The sequence below is a fragment of the Molothrus ater genome, chromosome 18, assembly GCF_012460135.2.
Source record: "Molothrus ater isolate BHLD 08-10-18 breed brown headed cowbird chromosome 18, BPBGC_Mater_1.1, whole genome shotgun sequence".
Taxonomy (NCBI): domain Eukaryota; kingdom Metazoa; phylum Chordata; class Aves; order Passeriformes; family Icteridae; genus Molothrus; species Molothrus ater.
The window spans coordinates 12,355,581-12,378,328 of NC_050495.2; the positions used below are offsets into that span (position 1 = coordinate 12,355,581).

Here is a 22,748-nt window from a genome sequence, read left to right on the forward strand (position 1 = left end):
GGGATGATCTTTGGGAAAGCCCCCAAAGATCCTTCAGGGAGAGGCTGAGCCCTGGCCTCAGGAGCTGCTGGTGCACTGGGAAGGGGTGGTGGCATGTCCAAGCTGCGGTGGCCATGTCACCAAGGTCACAGCAGGGAGAAGGGACACTGCAGCACACCCTGACTCACCCTCAGGGACTTTTTAAAAGGGGGAAACCAATTGAACCTCTTGCTCAGCAATTTTATCCTTCCTTTGCTGCTCCACTGTCAGGATCTTTAGCTGGTCAGAGTTACCCCAAGAAAAGTTTGGAAGTCTCTTTTCCCAGCATGGTGCTTGAAGAAGGAGTCAGGGCTCTTCATTTCTCAGTCTCAAGGTTGTTTATTGTTTCTTATCTATAAAAAATTTTCTCCTGCCCTGCCGAGGTCCATCCAGCAGGACAGTTCCAGGCACTCTGCCTGCCCCAGGGCAGGGTTATGTCTTTGTACTAAAAACTACAATGTGTACAATGTTTACAATTCCTTTCCAATACCTATCACCTGTGTTAGACAGTGAGCTTCTACTCTGAACCAATCCAAAAGTGCCACCATCACAGCAGAAGATGGAGGCCAAGAAGAAGAAGGAGAAAGGCTGGACACACCCAGTTCCCTCCATCTTGCCTCCTGAACCCCCATACCAAAACCCTAAAATCTACTTTTCCACTCTGTGATAACTTCACAAACCCACAGGTGTTTTGGGCTCTGTGCCAGGGCTTCTGAGCCCCCTGGCAGGGGTTTTGGCTGCTCAGGACAGCCAGAGGGATGTTCTGGGTTCCCACACCCCTCCAGCCAGTTCCCCATCCCATGGGCTGAGGGAGGGACCAGCAGGAATTCCACCATGCATGGAGGGCAGGAACACCCCCACTGCCTTCCAGGCTGACTCATGGCCAGCACAAAGGTGGATTCCCCGCACGTCCAGGGCTCAAGGGCTGTTTGTAGCACTGTTCTGGGTGCCCCAGGTGTGTGTCCAGCTCCCAGGACAGCTGCATCTCCTACCTGGACTTGGGGCTCTGCAGGTTCTGGCGTGTGAGGAGCCGGGCTGCATAGACACGTTTTTTGTGGATGCTGTACAGTCCTGAGGAGGAAAAGAGTCAGGGAAGGGATTCAGCAGAGCATGGCCAAGGCTTCTGTAGGATCACTGTGGGTTCAGCCCCTCAGACCAGAGCTGACCACAGGGGTTTGACCTCCCTCCTGTGAGCCCAAGGGATCAGGAACCCCAGGGGTGATCCAAGCACGTTTTTTAGTGACAGAAGACTCCAAAACCACCCCTGTGACACTCGGCAGTGCCCTCACACTGCCCACAGCTCCCCTTGCTGCCAGTGCCACCGGGCTGGCAGGAGAGTGCCTGGGTTTGGGCAGAGCTGAGCTGGTGCTGCAGGAGCTGCAGGAACCATGCTGAGGGGCCAGGTGTCCATGGGCTGGACCTGCCTTTGCTCCACAACACTCCACGGAGCAGCCTTGGACAAAATAAGCCTGGAAAGATCCCAATTTTCCAGCTCCTTGCTTCAAAAAATGGGGTCAGGAGGAGGGAGAGCAGATCATGCCCAAACATCTCTGTTACAGACACAGACAGGACCGGCCTGAGGGGCCTGGGGCTGTTCCTTGGGCATGGGATGAGGGGAAAGGCAGGGCTGAAACACTGGGGATTTAACAGAGACAAAAAAAGGGGTCAGGAGGAGGGAGAGCAGATCATGTCCAAACATCTCTGTTACAGGACCAGCCTGAGGGGCCTGGGGTTGTTCCTTGGGCATGGGATGGGGGGGAAAGGCAGGGCTGAAACACTGGAGATTTAACAGAGACAAAAATTGGGGTCAGGAGGAGGGCTGGGGGTGGAACACAAGGGCAAGGGGATACAAGGGAGGAAAACTGCTTGGGACAGGAGGGGTTTAACAACTGGATGTGGGAGGAAGGGGTTTGACACTTGTCAGAAAAGTAGCAAAGAGATAAACTGACACCTGGCTCAATTGAATAACAAAGACAAGTCTGTGTCACTCTAAAAGCAGGGGGGAGAAAAGCCTAAAAAACTACCAAACAACGAATCAAACAATAACCTGCAAAATAAAAACACACTGCAACATCGGAGCAGACCATGCCCAAACATCTCTGTTACAGACACAGACAGGACCGGCCTGAGGGGCCTGAGGCTGTTCCTTGGGCATGGGATGAGGGGAAAGGCAGGGCTGAAACACTGGGAATTTAACAGAGACAAAAAAGGGGGTCAGGATGAGGGAGAGCAGATCAGGTCCAAGCATCTCTGTTACAGGACCAGCCTGAGGGGCCTGGGGTTGTTCCTTGGGCATGGGATGGAGGGAAAGGCAGGGCTGAAACACTGGGGATTTAACAGAGACAAAAAAAAGGGGTCAGGAGGAGGGAGAGCAGATCATGCCCAAACATTTCTGTTACAGGACCAGCCTGAGGGGCCTGGGGTTGTTCCTTGGGCATGGGATGGGGGGGAAAGGCAGGGCTGAAACACTGGAGATTTAACAGAGACAAAAATTGGGGTCAGGAGGAGGGCTGGGGGTGGAACACAAGGGCAAGGGGATACAAGGGAGGAAAACTGCTTGGGACAGGAGAGGTTTAACAACTGGATGTGGGAGGAAGGGGTTTGACACTTGGCAGAAAAGTAGCAAAGTAGCAAAGAGATAAACTGACACCTGGCTCAATTGAATAACAAAGAAAGTCTGTGTCACTCTAAAAGCAGGGGGGAAAAAAGCCTAAAAAACTACCAAACAACGAATCAAACAATAACCTGCAAAATAAAAACACACTGCAACATCGGAGCAGACCATGCCCAAACATCTCTGTTACAGACACAGACAGGACCGGCCTGAGGGGCCTGAGGCTGTTCCTTGGGCATGGGATGAGGGGAAAGGCAGGGCTGAAACACTGGGAATTCAACAGAGACAAAAAAAAGGGGTTTGGCCCCTCTACCCCTGTGTGTTGCCCATGTTCCCCACAGGCAGAGCCCCCCAGGCCTGTACCTTGTGTGAGCTCCGGGGCCTCAGCCACGTAGGTCAGGCGGAACTTGCTCCTCTTCCAGCTGCGGTCGTTGCTGATCAGGGAGTTGTTGGCTTTCTCGATGTTCACGTCGTCCCCCACGCAGAACACGTCACACGCTGCCTGCAGCACCCACCAGGCCCTCAGGCACCCCCTCAGCCCAGCCCAGCTGACCCCCTCACCCAGCCCACACGGACAAGGAGCCCCCAGCAGCGTGGGGCTGTACCACTGGCCATGGCCATGGCTCTCCTGGTGGTGCTCTCCTTCCCACCTATGTGGGACGATGCAGGGATTCAACACGTTGGTGACCTTTGGGTGGCCAGCACAAAGCAGAGCATCAGCTCCACCCTCTTTACTGTGGGCTGGGGCGGTGCTGGAGTGTCCCGGTGCCGGGAAGGGGAGGCTGGGTTCGGATCCAGCTCCAAGCTCCGTCCTTCTCCCCCCTGCTCCTCCCTGCAGCCCCAGGTTACCTTGAAGACCTTCTTGGCCCAGGTCCTGAAGGATTCCTCCTGGCCACAGAGCTCATCCCCCTCTCCCATGCGGAGGATCCTCTCTCCCCCCAGCTCCTCCAGGAGCGTGTCCACGGCGCGGGCGAAGGCGCAGAAGTGGGGGTAAGCCCTGGAGCCCAGCCCAAACACGGAGAACCTGTGCAAAGATGGCTCAGCTGTGGCTGCTCAGCTGGGAGGGACCCTGAGGGGGAAGGTAATCCCACCAGAAGACACCAGAGTTTATTAATGTGGTCCCTAAATTGTAGGGCTCACAATTCTCTCAGCACACAAGGTGATGAGCAGTTTTCAACCTCAGTGTGCAGTGGGGTGACTCACCACAATGCAGCTGTTTTCACTTACTATATGAACAATTTATTCTCAGAATTCAGTTGATGTGTGGCTTTGGTGAAAATTTGCAGTTTGTGCTGCACTGGAGACCACATGTCTGGGTAGCAAGTCAGCAAATGACAGGTCAAGTTCAAAAGCTTCATCCAGATATAGCTATTAAGTTTTAAAAATCGCAGCTACTGATCTGGATTATTTCAGTTCAGAGGCAGGTCTCACAGAAACATGACAGGAAAAAGGATATTTTAAATTTGCCAGAGCACAGCTGGCCCCTCCTGTCCCACCACCACCCACAGCAGCCTGGAGGGGTCTGCACATCGCCCCAACACCTTGGGGTGAGGTGGGGTCTGTGCAGCACTGGCTCCTGCCCTGTCCCTTTACCTGACATTTGCCAGGGGCCCCGTGCTCTCGAAGTTGTCCCTGGGGTCAGGGCCATCGCTGGAGGATTTCCGTGCGTCCGAGTAGGAGGAGACGCTGTTGAACCGGACCTTGTAGCTCCTGTGGACAACAACAGCAGCCAGGCTCACACTGGGGGCACCCCCTGGCTTGGGGCTCACAGGGGGGCTCCAAAGCAGAGCTCAGGGCTCACGATTCCACCAGCAGGCAGTGTGGGAAGAGCAGAGGAATGTGCTCCCTCCGGGGGTAGAGCCATAGCAACCCCTGAGCATCCCCAGCTGGAGCAGGGATGCTCCATGAGGTCCTGGTCACCTCCCACCGTGGTGCTGGCCACCACAGTGACACAGAGCTGCCAGGACCTTGGGCTTTACCTGCCCTTCCCTGGCAGCACACAAGGTCGGGTCTGTGTGTCTGAAGAGATATTCTGAGGGTTCTTTCATTCATAGGAAGTGGGAAATTAAAAAAAAAAAAAACAACAAAAACCAGAGTGAGAGAAGAAGGGGTGAGGAGGGGGAAGGGGAGCCGAGAAAAAAAAATAAAATCTGACAACAGCAGAAGTATTTCTGAATTGAGCCATCTCCCAAAATTGCTCCGCACAAGAGTTTCTAAATTTACAGGCAGAGCAGTGAGCAGTGAGCAGCGCTGTGTGCATGAGTCACGGCACAGCTCCTGCAGCCAGCACAGCCCGGCCCGGAACGGCATGGCCTGGCATGGCATGGCACGGCATGGCATGGCATGGCATGGCATGGCCTGGCATGGCATGGCATGGCACAGCACGGCATGGCCCGGCCTGGCATGGCACAGCATGGCCCAGCATGGCATGGCATGGCACAGCATGGCCCGGCACGGCATGGCCCAGAACAGCATGGCCCAGAACGGCATGGCCCGGCATGGCCCAGCATGGCATGGCACGGCACGGCACAGCTCCTGCAGCCAGCACGGCACCGCCCTGCCCAGCACGGCACGGCATGGCCCAGCATGGCACGGCATGGCATGGCCCGGCACAGCACGGTACGGCCCGGAATGGCATGGCATGGCATGGCATGGCACGGCACCGCACGGCACTGCACGGCACAGCAGAGCTCCTGCAGCCAGCACGGCACGGCCCTGCCCAGCACGGCACGGCATGGCCTGGCACGGCATGGCCTGGAATGGCATGGCATGGCCTGGAATGGCATGGCATGGCATGGCATGCATGGCCCGGCATGGCCCGGCAGGGCACGGCACGGCCGGCCCGGCATGGCCCGGCACAGCATGGCATGGCATGGCATGGCACGGCTCCTGCAGCCGGCGCGGCACGGCGTGGCACGACACGGCACAGCATGGGAGAACACGGCCTGAGTCAGGGACAGCCAGGTCACAGGGCCCCAGTGCCATCTCTGGCAGGGACAGCCAGGGCCATCTCTGGCAGGGACAGCCGGGTCACAGGGCCCCAGTGCCACCTCTGGCAGGGACAGCCAGGTCACAGGGCCCCAGTGCCATCTCTGGCAGGGACAGCCAGGGCCACCTCTGGCAGGGACAGCCGGGTCACAGGGCCCCAGTGCCACCTCTGGCAGGGACAGCCAGGTCACAGGGCCCCAGTGCCATCTCTGGCAGGGACAGCCAGGGCCACCTCTGGCAGGGACAGCCGGGTCACAGGGCCCCAGTGCCACCTCTGCCCCCCAGCCTCCCCCCTCTCCCCAGACCTCCACTCTTTTCTGCTCCTCCACTCTGCTTGCCCTGGCCATGGCCTCCCCTGGGTTATCCCGGGTTAGGGGGCCTCCCTCCCCGGCCTCTGAGGTGCTCCCAGCTCATCTTGCAGTGTGGGAGGTTTTCTGCAACCCCAGGCTCTGTTCAGGGCAGCAGAACCCTCTGGATTGGAGGGGCACAAAGCCCAAAATGCCCAGCTGGGTGCTGGGCCCAAGGCTGGGACAGCAGCTGGAATGAGAAGGTCCCTGTGGTGTGGGATGGATGGGCTGCACTTCAACAGCAGGTTTGGAATAGGAATGCTTTGGAAAACCCTTGGGAAACCCTTGCTGTAAGACATGAGGAGCCTAATACCAAGCCCAGCACAGCCTCAGGGCTGTGAGCAGAGCCCTGACAGGCTCCTGTGACACTGTCACACTAAGGCCACCCTGCCCTGAGGGGTCTCAGCATTCCCTGGGGAGCTGGGATCCCTCAGGGCTGCATGGGCAGGAGCTGCTCTCTCCAGGTGCCTTTAACCAGGCTGACACTGTCCCTCTTCCCCCCACTGCCTCCTCCAGGTCTCCTTTTCTCATTGCAAAAGGTTTTTTGTGTGCTTGATGTTAGCAAGCTCCTGGATATTGGTTGGGGCAATCCAGAAAAGAGAAGCTGTGGATCCCTGGATCTCTGGAAGTGTCCAAGGCCAGGCTGGATGGGCCTTGGAGCAGCCTGGGACAGTGCAGGGTGTCCCTGCCTGGCTCTTAGAAACTCCCACCAGTCCTTAAATCACACTTGAAGTTATCTGGGACAAACAAACACCAAACTCAGGGGCTTTAACCTCCTCAAATCTGCCTGACCAGCCATGGGCAGCACCTCTGCAGCCAAGGAGAAGATCCTTGGGATGAGAACCACGTGTGGAATGCTCCTTCTCCATCCTCACCCCTCCAGGGCAGCCTGCTCTGTCACTGTCCCCATGGAGGCACGAGGCCATGAGGAGCCTGCTGGGTTTTCAGCTGGGCAGCCCTGCAGGGATCCATCAGCAGGGCCAGCTCTGGAGAGCCACAGACTGGTCCCTGTGTGTTTGTCACCAGCCTGGAGCCAGGGCCATCCCAGCACAGACTGGTCCCTGTGTGTTTGTCACCATCCTGGGGACAGGGCCATCCCAGCACAGACTGGTCCCTGTGTGTTTGTCACCACTCTGGAGCCAGGGCCATCCCAGCACAGACTGGTCCCTGTGTGTTTGTCACCAGCCTGGAGCCAGGGCCATCCCAGCACAGACTGGTCCCTGTGTGTTTGTCACCAACCTGGGGACAGGGCTATCCCAGCACAGACTGGTCCCTGTGTGTTTGTCACCAGCCTGGGGACAGGGCCGTCATAGACAGACTGGTCCCTGTGTGTTTGTCACCACCCTGGTGACACTGCCCTGAGCCAGGGTGCTGGAATTGCCCTGGATCCCTCCTGAATTAAGGAGCAGCCCTGTGCCAGTTGCCAGCTCAGGAGATATTCCAGGGCACAGCAGTGACCCAGTTCAGGGAAATATTTTATTCTTCACAGCTAAAATTAGAGGAGACCCCAAATGATCATTGTCAGAGCCCTCCCTTCCTTCCCCCCCTGGGATCTGCACAAAGCTCATCCTCCCCTGAAGGGGGATTTTCTACAATCCCACATTCTGTCTCCTAGGTACCGGTTACAAACATCACAGGATTATCACAGCTCTTATTTTCCCTAGAAATCTTTTCACACCATGCATGGAGCTAAATCTGGTTCTCCAGCCCTCCCCCACCTACATCTGCAAGGCTGGGAACTCCCTTCTACCTCCAACTCTTACTATTTTGGTGCCTCCTGGACAGGCCCTGGCTCTCAGAATCGATGATTTGGGGAAAATTCCTACTTTTATATGTTGTTTTCACAGATTCCTGCCTCTTCAAGATGAAGAGAGAAGCTTTGAAATGTCACCCCAGGGAATTACAAGCTGGGATCCACAGGCACCCCTGACTCTGGGTTTTTGTCCTCCCTGGGACCTCCAGTCTCTCCATTCCCTGGGTCTCCAGGCGGGTCCCATTCCTGGATATTTGCAAATGTGAGATCTGCCCGAGGATTTCCCACTCCCCTGTGAGAGGATGAAGGCGGGGAAACCTGTCCTGCATGCTGGGGTTTGGACTGGGAGGGGAAAGGGTTGGAGTGGGAGGGGAAGGGGTTGGGGTGCTCTTACTTCCTCTCCTCCAGGTTGGAGTTGGGATTCTTCATCTCCATTAATGCACAGCCAAATTTCTACAGAGAAAGAACAAAAAAAAGCCATCAGTTTTGCCAGGTTTTGCAGGAAACCAAGCCCTGAGCTCAGCCTGGGCTGTGGCTCCGCTCCCTGCTCGCAGCCCAGCTCACAGCCCCCCAGCCAGGGCACTGTCACCTTCTGTGTGACACTGCTGGGGTCACACAGCACGAACTGAACATTGGACCAGTGGCTGTGTCATGGCATGGAACCAGGAGATGTCCCTGCTCCAGAGCAGCCTGGAGGCAGCTGCAGCACCTGGACCTGTTTTGGGTCCTTCCAGCTCAGTCTGAGCCAAAAGGGGACGTTCCTGGCCCTGTCCCCTGCTGTCCCTGCTGTCCCCTGCTGTCCCTTGCTGTCCCTGCTGTCCCCTGCTGTCCCCTGCTGTCCTACCTCTCCGTTCTCAGGGGGGTCCCCGTTGCCGAAGGTGCTGGTGACCACCAGGACCATGGTCTCGTGCTCCAGGTGCACCACATCATACTCATCCATGGCCATCACCTGGGGGCACAGAGAGGGCACAGAGAGCTGGGAGCCTCCTGGGCAGGCTGGGGATGGGGACAGCACATCCCTGCTGGGACCTCTGCACGGGGAGGGTGGGAACAGGAGCCTGGAGGGACAGGGCCAGCCCTGGGGCTGCCACCCCAGGGGCCACAGCTGCAATCAGGGCAGGAAATCAGGGATTTTCCTCCACCCCAGACCCACAGGGGCACACCCTGAAGGCCCCTGGCAGCTGTTTTCACACCATGATCTCACACCCATCACGTGTCAGGAGCAATACCTTGGCATCAAAGGCGTGTTTGAAGATCTCACAGAGGGTTTTTGCATAGACCTGGGACTTCCCTGTTTCCGTGGCATACAGGATGGTGGCCTTGACCCTTTTGGCCATGGCTTGGCCCATCAGCTTGGCTGAGAACTTCACAGCCCTGGGAAGCAGGAATAAATCCCAGTCAGAGCTTGGACCTGACCCATCCCTCTAGGCCAGACCTTTTTATTTCCTATTAAATGAGCAGCCTTACAAAGCTGCAGCATCAGTTTTTTTGGTTGTCACATGGCAAACAGAGAAGCCTGGAAGAGCTCGACTTGTCAGAGAGGAAGAGGAGATGGGGGAGCTTGAACAGAGCTCAAATACCTGGATGGGGTGAAGGAGAAAAATGCTAAACCAGGCATGGGGGTGGTATTTCTGCAGGGGCACAGAAGCAGGAGAAGGATCAGAGGCAGGGAAAATAAAAAAGAAGGGAAGGGAAGGGAAGGGAAGGGAAGGGAAGGGAAGGGAAGGGAAGGGAAGGGAAGGGAAGGGAAGGGAAGGGAAGGGGAAAAGAAAAGAAAAGAAAAGAAAAGAAAAGAAAAGAAAAGAAAAGAAAAGAGAAAAAGCTGGAACCAACCAGAGCTGGAGCTACAGGAGGAACAGCAGCTCCTCCATCCCTTAAATCCAACCCAGCCCTGCTGCACACAGAGCCTGGGGACACCCAGGTCACACCCAGCTGTCCCAGTGCCTGTGATTTGCACTCTGGTGACCTTCCCTGGGAGGAGCAGGCCGGGGGTGGCACATTTACCCCAGCCTTGTGCCCAGCTGGCTCTTTCCTGTGCCTCAGCCATGCCTGGGGGCTTTTCCTCCAGGTTTCCCCCTGGCTCAGGCACACAGAGGGGCCCTGGGGGTCCCCAGCCTCTCTCCAACCCTGGCCCAGGTGATGCAGCACCAGGAATGCTGATTCCTTGTCTGTGGCACCACTGGGAGCACCGTGATGGGGCAGGGGTTGAGGGTTTGTTGTTTTAGGGACATTTATATCACATCAACACTGGTTTTCCTACACGCCAAACACTTTTTTTTTTACTAAGTGGACCACCAAGCTTTTAAATGGGGCCACCAGAAAGGCAGAAATCCATCAGGTCTGGATTTAGGCTGCTGTTGCAGCAGGGAAAGGTGATTTTAGGGAGTCTGAGGGAGCACAAAGCATCTCTGTGGCCTCTGCAGCAGGAAGGGCTGCCTGATTCACTCTGACAGCCCTTGCCCCGGGTTTTTGAGTTCAGCAGGGCTCCTGCAGCCCCTTTAGAGGAGCTGTGGGGAACAGAGGCTGCAGCTGGAGTGTGGCCGTGTTCACAGGGGTCTTATGTTGAGGGAAGAGATGAGGATCTGACTCCACGTTTCAGAAAGCTTGATTTATTATGTTATGATATATATAAAATAATAAATCAAGCTTATCAAAACTATACTAAAAGAATAGGAAAAAAGGTTTCATCAGAAAGCTAGCTAAGCTAAGAATAGAAAAGAATGATAACAAAAGTTTGTGGCTCAAAGAGCCTGAGCCAGCTGGGCTGTGATTGGCCATTAATTAGAAACAACCACATGAGACCAATCCCAGATGCACCTGTTGCATTCCACAGCAGCAGATAACCATTGGTTACATTTTGTTCCTGAGGCCTCTCAGCTTCTCAGGAGGAAAAATCCTAAAGAAAAGATTTTTCATAAAAAGATGTCTGCGACACTGGAGTGGTCACACTGGGTAGGAGGAGCCCAGCTTCCCCCTGCCCCTCCTGCCCAGGAATACTCTGGCTTTGGGGAATCATTTAGGGAGGACAAAAAGAGGGAAGAAGAGGTAGAAACTCCTGCAGGCTGGTTTATCCTGCCTGCCCCTGGCAGGGTCAGCCTCAGGAACGTTTCTGTTTGCTGCTGCATCACCACCCTCAGTGCAGTTCTGGCCCCTGTCCCCAGGGCAGGGACTGCAGGTCTGGAGGCTCAGATCTGACCAGATTTTTGAGTCTGAGCAGGCACCAAATCATGCTCAAGGCTCTGGGCTCAGGCTGCCTCTTCTTCAGCTGATAAGCTCAGATCCAGACAGGATTAATGGTGAATTACAAAAACAATTCCTTTCCCTACACCAGGAACAATGGAGATTTTGTTTTAAATGACCTGCCACGCTCACATTTTTATAAAACCATCCCTCAATGGGGCAGAGGGGAGCAATAAAAGCATTTTTTTTCTCCAAACTCCATGAATCCTCCTGCTCTTCCCCCGGCCCCAGTGTCACATTCCTCAGCTGCTGCTCCTGTTTATGGATGCACCACGGAGAGCAGCTCGCAGGAGGTGACAGCTGAAGAGTGGGAGCAAATTGATGGCAGGGATTTGGGGAAACTGAAGCATGGGGAGATGCTGTGACGAGCCAGGGCCACCTGGCAGCCTGGCCACCGTCCCCAGGGCACACCCAGCCCGCTCCTGCCTTGGCCCAGGGCTCTGCTGCCACAGAACCAGCAGCTCCTCTCTGCCAATGGCCCCCAGGGGAGGAATTTGGGCCAGAATCAGCCAAATTGTGCTTCATTCCTGCATCCCTGCTGCTGAGGAGCCTTGGCAGGGAAGAGGGACTGGGGTGGCCCCTTGCCAGGGGTCAACTGACCATGAAGTGCAAATCTCAGCTCAGCCCTGATCCATCTGCTGCCTGCAGGGAGATTCCTCATTCCCATCTCCCCCCTTCCTTCCAAAGCAGGTGTTTGGAGGGCTGGGCACACACTGGGGGCAGGTTCTCCTCATGTAGGGAAAAGTCAATGGGAAAAGAAGGAATATGGACAGGAGTTGGATCTCCTAAGTGCCAGCACAGCCCTGAAGAAGGAAGGGGAATCTTCCTGCCCCAAGGAAAGGAAAAATGGGCAAAACACCCTCCAAAAGTGGGAAAGCCATCCCTGAGAATCAAAACCTGCTAACCAGAGAATGAACAGCTTGGGAGAACAAACAATACCCAGGATCTGGGATTCACCTGGTCACACCCCTTTTGGTGGTCTGAGGGGGTGCTCAAAGGACTGCCTGTGTCCCCAAATGTCCCTCATGGCAGGTAAAGCCTTCAGTGGCCCAAAGCCCAGGCTCAGAGCCCATCATCTGTAGGCTGCTGCACACACCCACAGGGTGCCTAAATCCAGGAGCAGCCCCAAACATTCCAGGCCTTTCCAGAGCCTGCTGGTACTCACTTTGCCAGCTTCTTAAAGCCAATGGCCCTCTTCTTGGTGGGTGTCCCATTGACCCCTTTCCAGACGTGGGTGTTCCAGGGGTCCGGCTAGGAGAGGGAAAAGCAGGATCAGAGGGTGGGGAGTGCCCAGGGCTTGGAGAAATGCAGCATCCACAGCACTGAGAGTTAAATTCTCCCAGTCAGGAAGGGGAGGAATAGCTGCTACTGCACAGCTCTGCCTCTCCTCTCTGTGTCCCTGATCCTTGGAGCCTTGTGGGGGGTTTGTTTGGGCAATGGAACATGCCCAGGAAAATTGCCATCTAATAAACCCTCCTGGCTTGTAGCAGCATCTGGCCAATTGCTCTGTCACCTCTCGAGAGCAGCGTTAATAGGCCACAGCCAAAAAGAAGACAACGCCAGAAGGAGAGAGGTGATGGAAACAGATCCTTTCCCCTGCTCTGCCACAGGTTTTTTCCCCTAAGAGGCCCTTTGGGAAGGGGAGACAGCTGAAGGCAGGAGCAGGCACACAGAAGCTCATCCCGTGCCCTTGCAGGCTGCAGTCAGAGCCAGGAAGCATCGGGGGGCCTGGTGGGCTGGGCAAGGAGTGAACAGACTGCTCCTGCTCTGGGATTATTCCTTAAGGGCTCTTGACTAAAGGTCACATTGTGTGGAAAGGCTGGATAACGAGGGAGTGTTTGCTGAGGGGATTTTCCTCAGGGTCTGCAGGGTTCAACAGCCCAGCAGCAGCGTCTGAGCCCCTGTCCCACTGCTGGATCCCCTGGGTGCAGGAGCATCCTCTCAAACCTGCAGGCTGGGATATGGGGTATGGGATATGCGGTACAGGACATATATCCACTCAAACCTGCAGGCTGGAATGGGATATGGGATATGGGATATGGGATTTGGGATATGGGATATGGGATTTGGGATATGGGATTTGGGATATGGAATATGGGATATAGGAGCCATTCTCTCAAACCTGCAGGCTGAAATGGGATATGGGATATGGGATATGGGATATGGGATATGAGATATGGGATATGGGATATGGGATATGGGATATAGGAGCCATCATCTCAAACCTGCAGGCTGGGATGGGATATAGGATATTGGATATGGGATACAGGAGCCATCCTCTCAAACCTGCAGGCTGGAATGGGATATGGGATGTGGGATATGGAATATAGGAGCCATTCTCTCAAACCTGCAGGCTGGGATGGGATATGGGATATAGGATTTGGGATCCAGGAGCCGTATCCACTCAAACCTGCAGGCTGAAATGGGATCCAGGAGCCTTCCAGGCCATTTCCTCACCCACCCATTAGGCACTTCCAAAGTGTGATTAAAAACTGGGAGCTCAGGTGTCCCACATCCCCACGGAGGGGCAAAGCCCCATTATTACACTATAATGCTGGGGTGAAACATCCATTGTGCAGGAGTTGGATGGTGTCCGTCTCCTTCCTGCACCTCCTGAACTCCCACTCCCGCCCCGCCCTGGGCCAGAGGCACGGTGGAGGGTGGGGACAGCACCTGGTACTCAAAGGAGGGCGTCAGGCGGTAGTTGAGCATCTCCTGGTGGAAGACGGGGGTGATGCTGCCCGACATGGGCGGCACAATCCACACCCAGTCGGCGGGACAGCCCCCCCGGCACCGGTACTCGTTCTCCATGTGCTTGATGAAGGACTCGGTGGCCGAGTGGTGATCCACGATGGTCACCTTGTCACTCTGCAGGGGGACAAGAGAGCAGAGCCAGCAGCTGTCAACACATCCCAGAGGGAAAAAGCCATGACTTTACATCTGGAGCTGTTTGTCCCAAATATTCCCTACTCCCATGGTCTTTGGGGATGATCCAAGGTGGCTGCTGACCCTGGTCTTCCAAGGGGGCTCTAAAGTGCTTTGAGAATAGATGTGCTATGGGAGCCCTGTTCCCCCTGCTAATTGTCCTGGTCCAAGCAAAGATGAGATGGATGGGATGGATGGATGGGATGGATGGGATGGATGGGATGGATGGGATGGATGGGATGGATAGGATGGATGGGATGGATGGGATGGATGGGATGGATGGATGGGATGGATGGGATGGATGGGATGGATAGGATGGATGGGATGGATGGGATGGATGGGATGGATGGATGGGATGGATGGGATGGATGGGATGGATGGGATGGATGGATGGGATGGATGGGATGGATGGGATGGATAGGATGGATGGGATGGATGGGATGGATGGATGGGATGGATGGGATGGATAGGATGGATGGATGGGATGGATGGGATGGATGGGATGGATGGGATGGATAGGATGGATGGGATGGATGGGATGGATGGGATGGATGGGATGGATGGGATGGATGGGATGGATAGGATGGATGGGATGGATGGGATGGATAGGATGGATGGATGGGATGGATGGGATGGATGGGATGGAGCATCCTCTGCTCAGACCCTTGGGAAGCTCTTCCAGCAGGGCAGCTCCAAGCCAGCTCTGGGAAGGACTTTCCCCCTTTGAGGCTGGCTCACCAAGGACTGGTTTTGCTTCTCAGCCTTTAGGTGCAGGCTGGGGAAAAGCCTGGGCCAGTTCCTGCCTCACGGATAGGTCAGAAGGGCTGGATTTCCCCCCTGCTGGGATATTCCTTCTGGACCAGCAGGACTCAGGTGCTGGCAGCGTTGTTTTACAACATCCAGAGTGTGGAGATTATTAAATCTCACTCCAGCAGCCCAAATTCAGGAGCACAGCCCAATTTCAGCCATTGTGCTTGGGCGGATGTCTCCACACTTGTCCCACCCTGTCCCTGTGTCCCTCCAGCTGGCCCAGGCACAGCAGGGTCTGAGTGAAGTACCTGGAAGCTGTAGAGCACAGCGATGTTGATCTCCACCAGGGCCTGGTCCTTCCACAGCGAGGATGTTTTCCTCATATCCAGGTTCATTTTCTTGGCCACTTGCTGTAACAACATGTGGCAGGAGGGGAAGGATTTAATGGGCAAGAAACAAGGATGGGAGAGGTCTGCTTGGGGAGAGGAACCCAGAGGAGAGGCCCAGGCTGGCACAAGGCACCCACAGGGCAGGGAAGGGCTGATGCTGTGCTTTCCTCTGGGAAGAAATCCTGTCTTTTCCTCTCCATGGCAGGAGCACGGCCCTTCCTCCTCCATGAGCAGAGGCAGCTGGCCAAATGCTGCTGAGGAGGCCTCCAGGAGCAGCTGGACACTGCTCTGGTTTTCAGGAGACTGGGGAGGGATGGAGCCCCTGTTATAACACAGCATTCCCTGGGAGGTTTTGATGGATCCAGACCCCTGCACAGGCACCTTCCCATGGCTTGGCTTTGTCCCTCCCAGTGTGGGCAGTCCCTGAGCCATGGGACCAGCTGGAGGGTCCCCAAGGGCTCACACATCCCTGAGGAGCCACCAAGGGTCTCTCCACCCTTTCATGTTTCAGTACTTGGCCTCAACTGAGCACATGACCAGGTGCCTGCTGATCCCTAAGATTCTTTGGGAAGCCTGTGGGAAGCTCCACAGGGATCACACTGGCTGTGTCAGACACCTGCTGTCCCCACAGGACACAGAGACCTTGCCAGCCCTCAGCCATGTGGCTCCAGGAGAATTCACAGAATTCACAGAATGACCTGGTTGGAAGAGACCTTCAAGACCATTGAGTCCAACCCAGCCCCAGCACCTCAACTGAACCCTGGCACCCAGTGCCACATCCAGGCTTTGTTAAACATACCCAGGGATGGGGACTCCACCACTTCCCCAGGAAGCCATTCCAGAACTTTATCACTCATGCAAAACTTTTTCTTAACATCCAACCTGTATTTTCCTTGACACAGTTTGAGGCTGTGTCCTCTGGTTCTGTCAGTTCCTGGAGAAAGAGCCCAACCCCACCTGGCCACAGCCACCTTTCAGGAGTTGTAGAGAGTGATAAGGTCACCCCTGAGTCTCCTTTTCTCCAGGCTGAGCACCCCCAGCTCCCTCAGTGGTTCCTCACAGGGTTTGTGTTCCCAGCCCCTCTCCAGCCTCGTTGTCTCTGGATGCGCTCAAGCATCTCAACATCCTTCCCAAACTGAGGGGCCCGGAGCTGGGGCCCAGAAGGGACACCCTGTGCTCTCCCAGTGTCCTGCCTGCTCCCCAGTGACCCCAGAGGCCCGCCAGGAGCAGCAGGAGGTACCTCCAGGATGTTGTAGCGGGAGTTGTCGCAGTAGTCGCGGACGCCGATCTCCGTGCCCATGTACCAGCCACTGAAGGGGCAGGCTGAGAACTCCAAGCCCCCGATCTCCAGGAGCATGTTGGAAACGGCTGGCAGCCCGTACCACTTCAGGCCCAGGTCCTTAAACCACTCAAACCTGCCGGGGAAAAGGGTCAGGATTAGGCAACCAGCCAGGAACTCCCTTCCCAATGCAGGCAGGGGGATGGGGGAGGTCACTTTGCCACCAGGGTGAAGGACTTGAGCAGAACATTTCCATCAGTACCTTCCTTTGGGGCTGTTCATGGGGACAAGGTGATTATGGAGGGGTGTAAGCCTTGGGAGGCTTCAAGGAAAAGGAAATTTTCCAAGGAAATCAGTCTAGATACAAGGGAAAGCACTGAGACATGGACACAACCTCTCTGCCAACTTCACTGGAGGGAAGATCTGGGAGAGGGTGTTGGGTGAAGCCCCCAGGCCATGGCAAGGGTGGAACCAGGGGAGCTCAGTCCTGCTGATCCCCTGGAGCAGTTCTGGGGCTGCCCCTGACTCACTTGGGGTGCCGGATGGGCACTTCCAGCACAAGCTCTGGTGGGATTTCGAAGAGCTCGGGGTCGTTGCCGTTGGCTTGGAGGAGCAGGGGCAGGATATCGAAGCGCCCGTACGGAGCCTTCCAGCCTTGCTGGATGCAGATCTGCAGGGAAAATAAAGGCAGGGTTGGTGGTGTCCCAGCAGGTCACCTGCTCTTCAGACACTGTGGGCAGGGAATTGTGTGGTCCTTAGGAACAGCTCCTGGCAGGATTTCTGCCCTTGTGGTTGAGCAAAGGGAGCTACAAACAGGGGGTGGCCTGTCCCAGCCCACCCATGGCCAAGTCAGGGCAGTTTGGGCTACAAATGAGACTGGAATCAATCCCCAGTAGGATCGTGGCTTGTGCCTGTAGTGGTGAAGGAGAAAACGGGTAAGAAAAGCAGAAAAGTGACAAAACCCAGCCTTTACTCCTGGGGAAAAACCTAAGGGTGACACAAACCCAACCTGCCTGGGTGGTGCTGCCCTGGACAATCCCAGACTGCTTGACCCAGCCCCTCCTCCCTCTGGGAGTGCTCAGAATTCCCAGCAGGCATGGGAAGGGTGGGTTTAATGTGGGGAATGGATTTGTAGAGTTCTCAAAACCTGACAGAAGGCCCACACAATGTGCATCTGTATGCAAACCTTGAGATAAGAAATGTTGACTTAGAAATGCCATTCTAGGAATAGGACAGACATTGTTGGGAGAGAAATGGAACTAGAAACAAGTTTAAAAGGATGAGCTCACAAATAAGACTGGATACTTTGGAGAAATAGAACTATGAAAGATCATTGTAGTGGGACCCACCAGGGGCAGTTCTGGATGATTGGCTTTAAGGCATTTACAGCATGGTGTGGCTAAAGCTGATAGGCCAAGAAACACTTAGAGTGTATTGTAATTAGGAAATAATTGGCTTCTGATTGTGATGGCATGAATTATAACATCTGTATTGTCTCACCCTTCACATGAGACTGAAAATGGAATAAAAGTTCTTCAAACACCTCACATTTGCCCCATCTCTCATTTATGGGGACAAGGTGATTATGGAGGGGTGTAAGCCCTGGGAGACTACAAGGAAAAGGAAACTTTCCAGGAAAATCCATCTGGATACACGGGAAAGCTCTGACAGACAGACAGAACTCCCTGCCAGCTCTGCCAGCTTCAATGGAGGGAAGACCTGGGAGAGGGTTTTGGGTGAAGCCCTGCCCTAGGGTGATGTTATGATGCTTGTATCCCCATTCCTGTGTTCTGTTTGTGCTGGATATCATGTTCTGTGCCTTCCAGACTGGCTCTGAAGAGCAAAGTTTTGTTTTGGTTTTGTTATCAGCTGCTCCCCCACGGCTGGTGGGACACACAGACAGGGCAGTGCATGGGTGCTGCTTTTGCTTTTTGCTTTGTTTTTTGCTTTGCTCTTGCTTCGGCTTTGCTCCTGCTTTGCTCTTGCTGTTTGCTCCTGCTCATTAGTTAGTTTAGCCAAGCAGCCCAAATTTTCCCTGGACTGTTTCTCCTTTCCCTTTTTTGGACCTACTCGAACCTGCTCCGCACTGGGACCTGGGAACACCGAGAGTTTGCACCTTGTGGCTGCAGCAGCTGCCCCAGCACAGGAGGGACTGAGAACAGAGCGGCCACCCCCAAGAGAGACTTTCTGAATTTGTCATCTTTTTCAGAGCGGTGACAGAGTGGTGTCACCTGGTATTGTTCCTTTTGTGTGCTGGGGGTGCTGTGCCTGTTAAATAAACAGGTTCTTTCCACTCCTCTCCGAGGAATCCTTCCCGAAATGGTAGGGGAAGAGGGGCTGTGTGGGTTTGCTTTCTGGAGGGGCCCCTTTGGAGGTTTTTTCTCCCAAATTTGCCCTAAACCAGGACAAGTGGAGAAGGCTCAGGAAGGGCAGAGTCAGACAGGCTGGTACCTCAGTGAGCTCCACGTTGGCGGGGTCGCCCAGCACGGAGCCGTCGGGCTGTTTGTAGCCGGCGTAGCGGATCAGCTGCGCGTTCCAGATGCGGAAGTCGTGCTTGCTGTCCGTGCGCTGCGGGAAGATGGTGATGGCCGACCTGGGGGGAAAAGGCAGAGCTGGTGGATGCCATGAGCTGCAGGAGGGGTGAGATGCTGGAGGAAAAGTGCTGCCACCACCTCTGGGTGTGCCCTGAGCGAGTCCCTGAGAGTCGGTGGATCTGGAATTTGGGGTGTTCCCAGCTCCTGGCTGCTCACAGGGGGTTTCAGATCTGGAGAGCAGTCTGAGCTCTGTGCTGTATGCAGAATATATAAAAGGGGAAATAATGGGAAAATCTTCCCTCTGAGGTCTAACAGGCAGCAAGAAGAGAGAGACTTGAACCAGCAGGACTCCTCCACCCCAGATCAGATCCCTCTAACCCTTCCCAGGACTGCTGCTGGCTGTGCAGTGCCCAGACCCAACTCCAGCTGGGTCTCCACTCATCCAGTGGCCCTCGGATTCAAAGCCTGGTGACTCCCTGGTGGCTCACCTGAGGTTCCCCTTGTTGGTGGCGTACTTGATGTGGTTGCAGATGTAATTGAACATCCCATGGGCTGTGGTGCAGTCCCGGGCATCAAACACCTGGAACAGGGAAGCAGTTGTGGGGATGTTCCAGCTCCTAGGGCAGAGCCAGGCAGAGGAAACACAGCACATGGAGAACTCCAGGCACCACTGTGGCTTCTCAGGGATCTAAAGCTCCGTAATTATGTGTTCCCTGCCTTTGGAACATGTGGATGTCTAATCCAGCTGCCCGTTTTGCTTTGGAGAGGTGACTCATCTGCTGCTCAGGCAAAAACCTCCTCATTCCCGTGCTCCCAACCTGCTGCTGTTCCTGCCTCATCCCCCAACAATTACAGAGTCTGCTCTACTTCTCTTCAGCACTCAAAGCTGGAGCAGGACAGGTGCCAGCCAGGGCTGGGGGGCAGGGAATCACGGAATCATGGAATGGCTTGGCTTGGGACTTTTAAAGAGCATCTCACTCCACCCCCTGGCCATGGCAGGGACACCTTCCACTACCCCAGGGTGCTCCAAACCCTGTCCAGCCTGGCCTTGGACACTGCTAGGGATCCAGGGTCATCCATGAAAGCATGGGGAAATCAGGAAGGGGCATGAACAGAAGTGGCTGTGCCCATTCCCTGTGTGAAGCAGCCACAGGAGCTGCTCAGCAGCACTGGATTTGTTCCAGGTTACAGGAGGAGAGTACAGCTCTGTACCAAGGGATTCCCTAGGGATCACTGATTTCCAATCCTGTTCTGTGTTTCCCTTGCCAAAAGGACACTGAGCCAAACCCTCCCCTGCTGGATCTCAGTACTGAGGACAAATGTGTCCTGCTGCCTCTCTCCAGGTGGAGCAACAGGTTCGGAAGCAGCAGGAAAGATGTTGGAGCAGGATCTGATATTGGAAAACATCCCCTGGAACACCAGCTTCCATTTCAGACACAGCCACCTCATCTCCCATCCCACAGACACTTTTCCAGCCCCTGCCAGCATCCCAGAGCTGCTGAGGGGAGCTGTGTATGCTGAACACCTGCCCCTGGGCCTGTGCTGTGCTTCCCAGGTGCTGGAGAGCAGGAATTTGCCTCTCCAGAACTCCAGCACGCCCTTTGGCAGGAATCTCCTGGGTGTTTGTGGTGGGATTGGTGCTCACCTGCAGCTTGGACCACTGGATCCTGCCCACGCAGCGCGCCGCGTTCCTCCAGGCGTGCTTGGCTCCGTAGATCAGCTCCGTGTCCCGCAGCTGGTACGTGTCAGTGGCCTCAATCTCCTTGGTCACCTCCTCCAGCCTCTCCATGTGGGCCTTGGAGCCGGATCTGGGAAGGTTGGGAGCAGAGGAGGTGGAGGGTCAGGCGGAGGGCAGGGAATGCTGCTGCTCTCCACCTGGAATGATTTGTTCCTACACATCCACAGGGATTGTGGGGATGGTTATCCCAGATTTGGGATAGCAGGTGGGCAAGGACCAGGGGGAGAGAGCAGTGGCTTGTGCAGAGACACAACAACACCAGGAATGAAACTCTACCCAAGAAGCAGCTGCTGGAGGAGCACCAGAGCCTCCCCCTGCTGTGACTTACACGGGTGGGAGATCACATCATGGAATCATGGAATGGCCTGGGCTGGAAGGGACCTTTAAACTCATCCCATTCCACCCCTGCCATGGGCAGGGACACCTCCCACCATCCCAGGCTGCTCCCAGCCCCAGTGTCCAGCCTGGCCTTGGGCACTGCCAGGGATCCAGGGGCAGCCCCAGCTGCTCTGGGCACCTGTGCCAGGGCCTGCCCACCCTGCCAGGGAACAATTCCTGATTCCCAATATCCCATCCATCCCTGCCCTCTGGCAGTGGGAGCCATTCCCTGTGTCCCTTTCCTCCATCCCTTGCCTCAAGTCTCTCTCCATGGTTTTTTTTTTTTTTGCCTCCTTCAGGCACTGGAAGGCCACAAGGAGGTCACGCCAAAGCTTCTCTTTTCCAGACTGAACAATCCCGACTCTCTCAGCCTTTCCTCCCAACAGAGCTGCTCCATCCCTCTGATCATCCTGGTGCCTCCTCTGGTGTCACTCCAGCAGCTCCAGGTCCTTCTCGTGCTGGCCCCAGCTCTGGGTTACACGTGTGACCTCTCAGCACCAGCAGCAGCCTTGGGCTGAGGCAGCATGTGGTGTTGCATTTTAGTTAAATGCTATGCTCTGTCTCACCCCTCGAAAATGTATGAAAATGTTCAGTTTATTCCAAGCCTGTGATCCTCCCCTGAAGCATCATGTATCTGCAATCCCATTGGCCCAAGGCTTATTCCACCCCACTTTGAATCTCCCTGTTAAGCTGTGCAAGGGAGATCAGACTCTCTCTTGGCCCTTCTCTCCCTAGGTTCTCCCTCTCTCCCCTTTCCCCCTTCTCCCTCAGAAGCCATGCTGCTCCTGGGGGTGGGACCCCAATAAACCTTCATCTAATTAGCACCCTCAGAAGCCGTGTGGAGTCTCCTTGCCTGCCTGCTGCTTGAGCAAACATACAGCTTAGGGAGCCCCCCGGGTCCCCAGGCAAATCACAACCAACAAATGGACAGCAACAAATGGCGCCCAACGTGCGGCACGAACCCATGACCCTGGGATTGAGTCCCATGCTCTACCATGGAGCTAGGCAGGCAGCAACAGCAGGACCAACCTCTTTATGGAGGAGTAGTACTGGTCAATGAAGTCCTTGGCTAGGAGCAGCACCTCCTCCTTGCTCCTGGTGTCCTCTGCCTTGCGGATGTGGGGGCTGGGGGTCATCACGGAGCCCATGCAGATCTGCTCGGTGCATGCCGTGGCCTGAGGGGACAGGAGGGAACAGGAATGTCCTGGAGCCACCACGGCACTGCTGGGCTGGGCTGGGGCAGTCAGCGATCAGCCACAAACAGGGACATTCCCAGCTGGCTGGGGCCACTGAGTGGTGACAGCCAGGCCATGTGCAGACACCACTTGTCCCTCCTGATCAGACAGTGGAGAGATGGGGTTCACACCCCAGCTTGGCATGAAGTCAAATGCTTTTCCTTATTTAACCCAATGGATTTCCCTCTCTTTGCTTATTGCACCAGATTTGAAATTCAAACCCTACTGGAGTGTCTCAGGTTGAAAGATGCAGCTGTGGGTGTGTGTTCTATTGCCCATCTGTCAGAGCTGGGGCAGTTCTCTGCTGTCCATGGGGCAGTTTTTCCTTTATCTCTCCCCCAGCCAATCTTCCCTGCAGGAGATCTCTGCTGTCCATGGCCACTGAGTGTCCCTGCAGGGCTGATCCAATTCCATCATCCCATGGGGAGATGCTGCGCCCAGGGGAGGAGCCAAGCATTCCTACCTGGATCCAATGTGAGCCTGGCACAGCACAGCAGCCTTTGCCCAGTGCATTGCCAGAGGAGCAGCTTCTGCTGCCCTGCATTGCCAGAGGGAGCCCA

The 22,748-nt window shown here is 55.4% G+C and overlaps 1 protein-coding gene across 2 annotated transcripts in view; it reads right to left on the reverse strand.

Annotated features, from left to right (window-relative positions):
- The window catches only part of NOS1 (nitric oxide synthase 1), a 71,479-nt gene that overhangs the window by 14,036 nt on the left and 34,695 nt on the right, over positions 1-22,748 (reverse strand). For both annotated transcript variants that reach the window (XM_036393071.2, XM_036393069.2), the window contains exons 5-20: positions 21,983-22,128; positions 20,483-20,645; positions 19,326-19,417; positions 18,755-18,896; positions 16,834-16,973; positions 16,265-16,439; positions 14,944-15,045; positions 13,634-13,828; positions 12,126-12,211; positions 8,950-9,094; positions 8,565-8,669; positions 8,115-8,173; positions 4,226-4,342; positions 3,482-3,656; positions 2,996-3,134; positions 1,011-1,089 (exon numbers count right to left, since the gene is read on the reverse strand). In XM_036393071.2, coding sequence (XP_036248964.1) covers positions 1,011-1,089; positions 2,996-3,134; positions 3,482-3,656; positions 4,226-4,342; positions 8,115-8,173; positions 8,565-8,669; positions 8,950-9,094; positions 12,126-12,211; positions 13,634-13,828; positions 14,944-15,045; positions 16,265-16,439; positions 16,834-16,973; positions 18,755-18,896; positions 19,326-19,417; positions 20,483-20,645; positions 21,983-22,128 — 2,060 coding nt within the window. The remainder of the gene's footprint in view (positions 1-1,010; positions 1,090-2,995; positions 3,135-3,481; positions 3,657-4,225; positions 4,343-8,114; positions 8,174-8,564; positions 8,670-8,949; positions 9,095-12,125; positions 12,212-13,633; positions 13,829-14,943; positions 15,046-16,264; positions 16,440-16,833; positions 16,974-18,754; positions 18,897-19,325; positions 19,418-20,482; positions 20,646-21,982; positions 22,129-22,748) is intronic.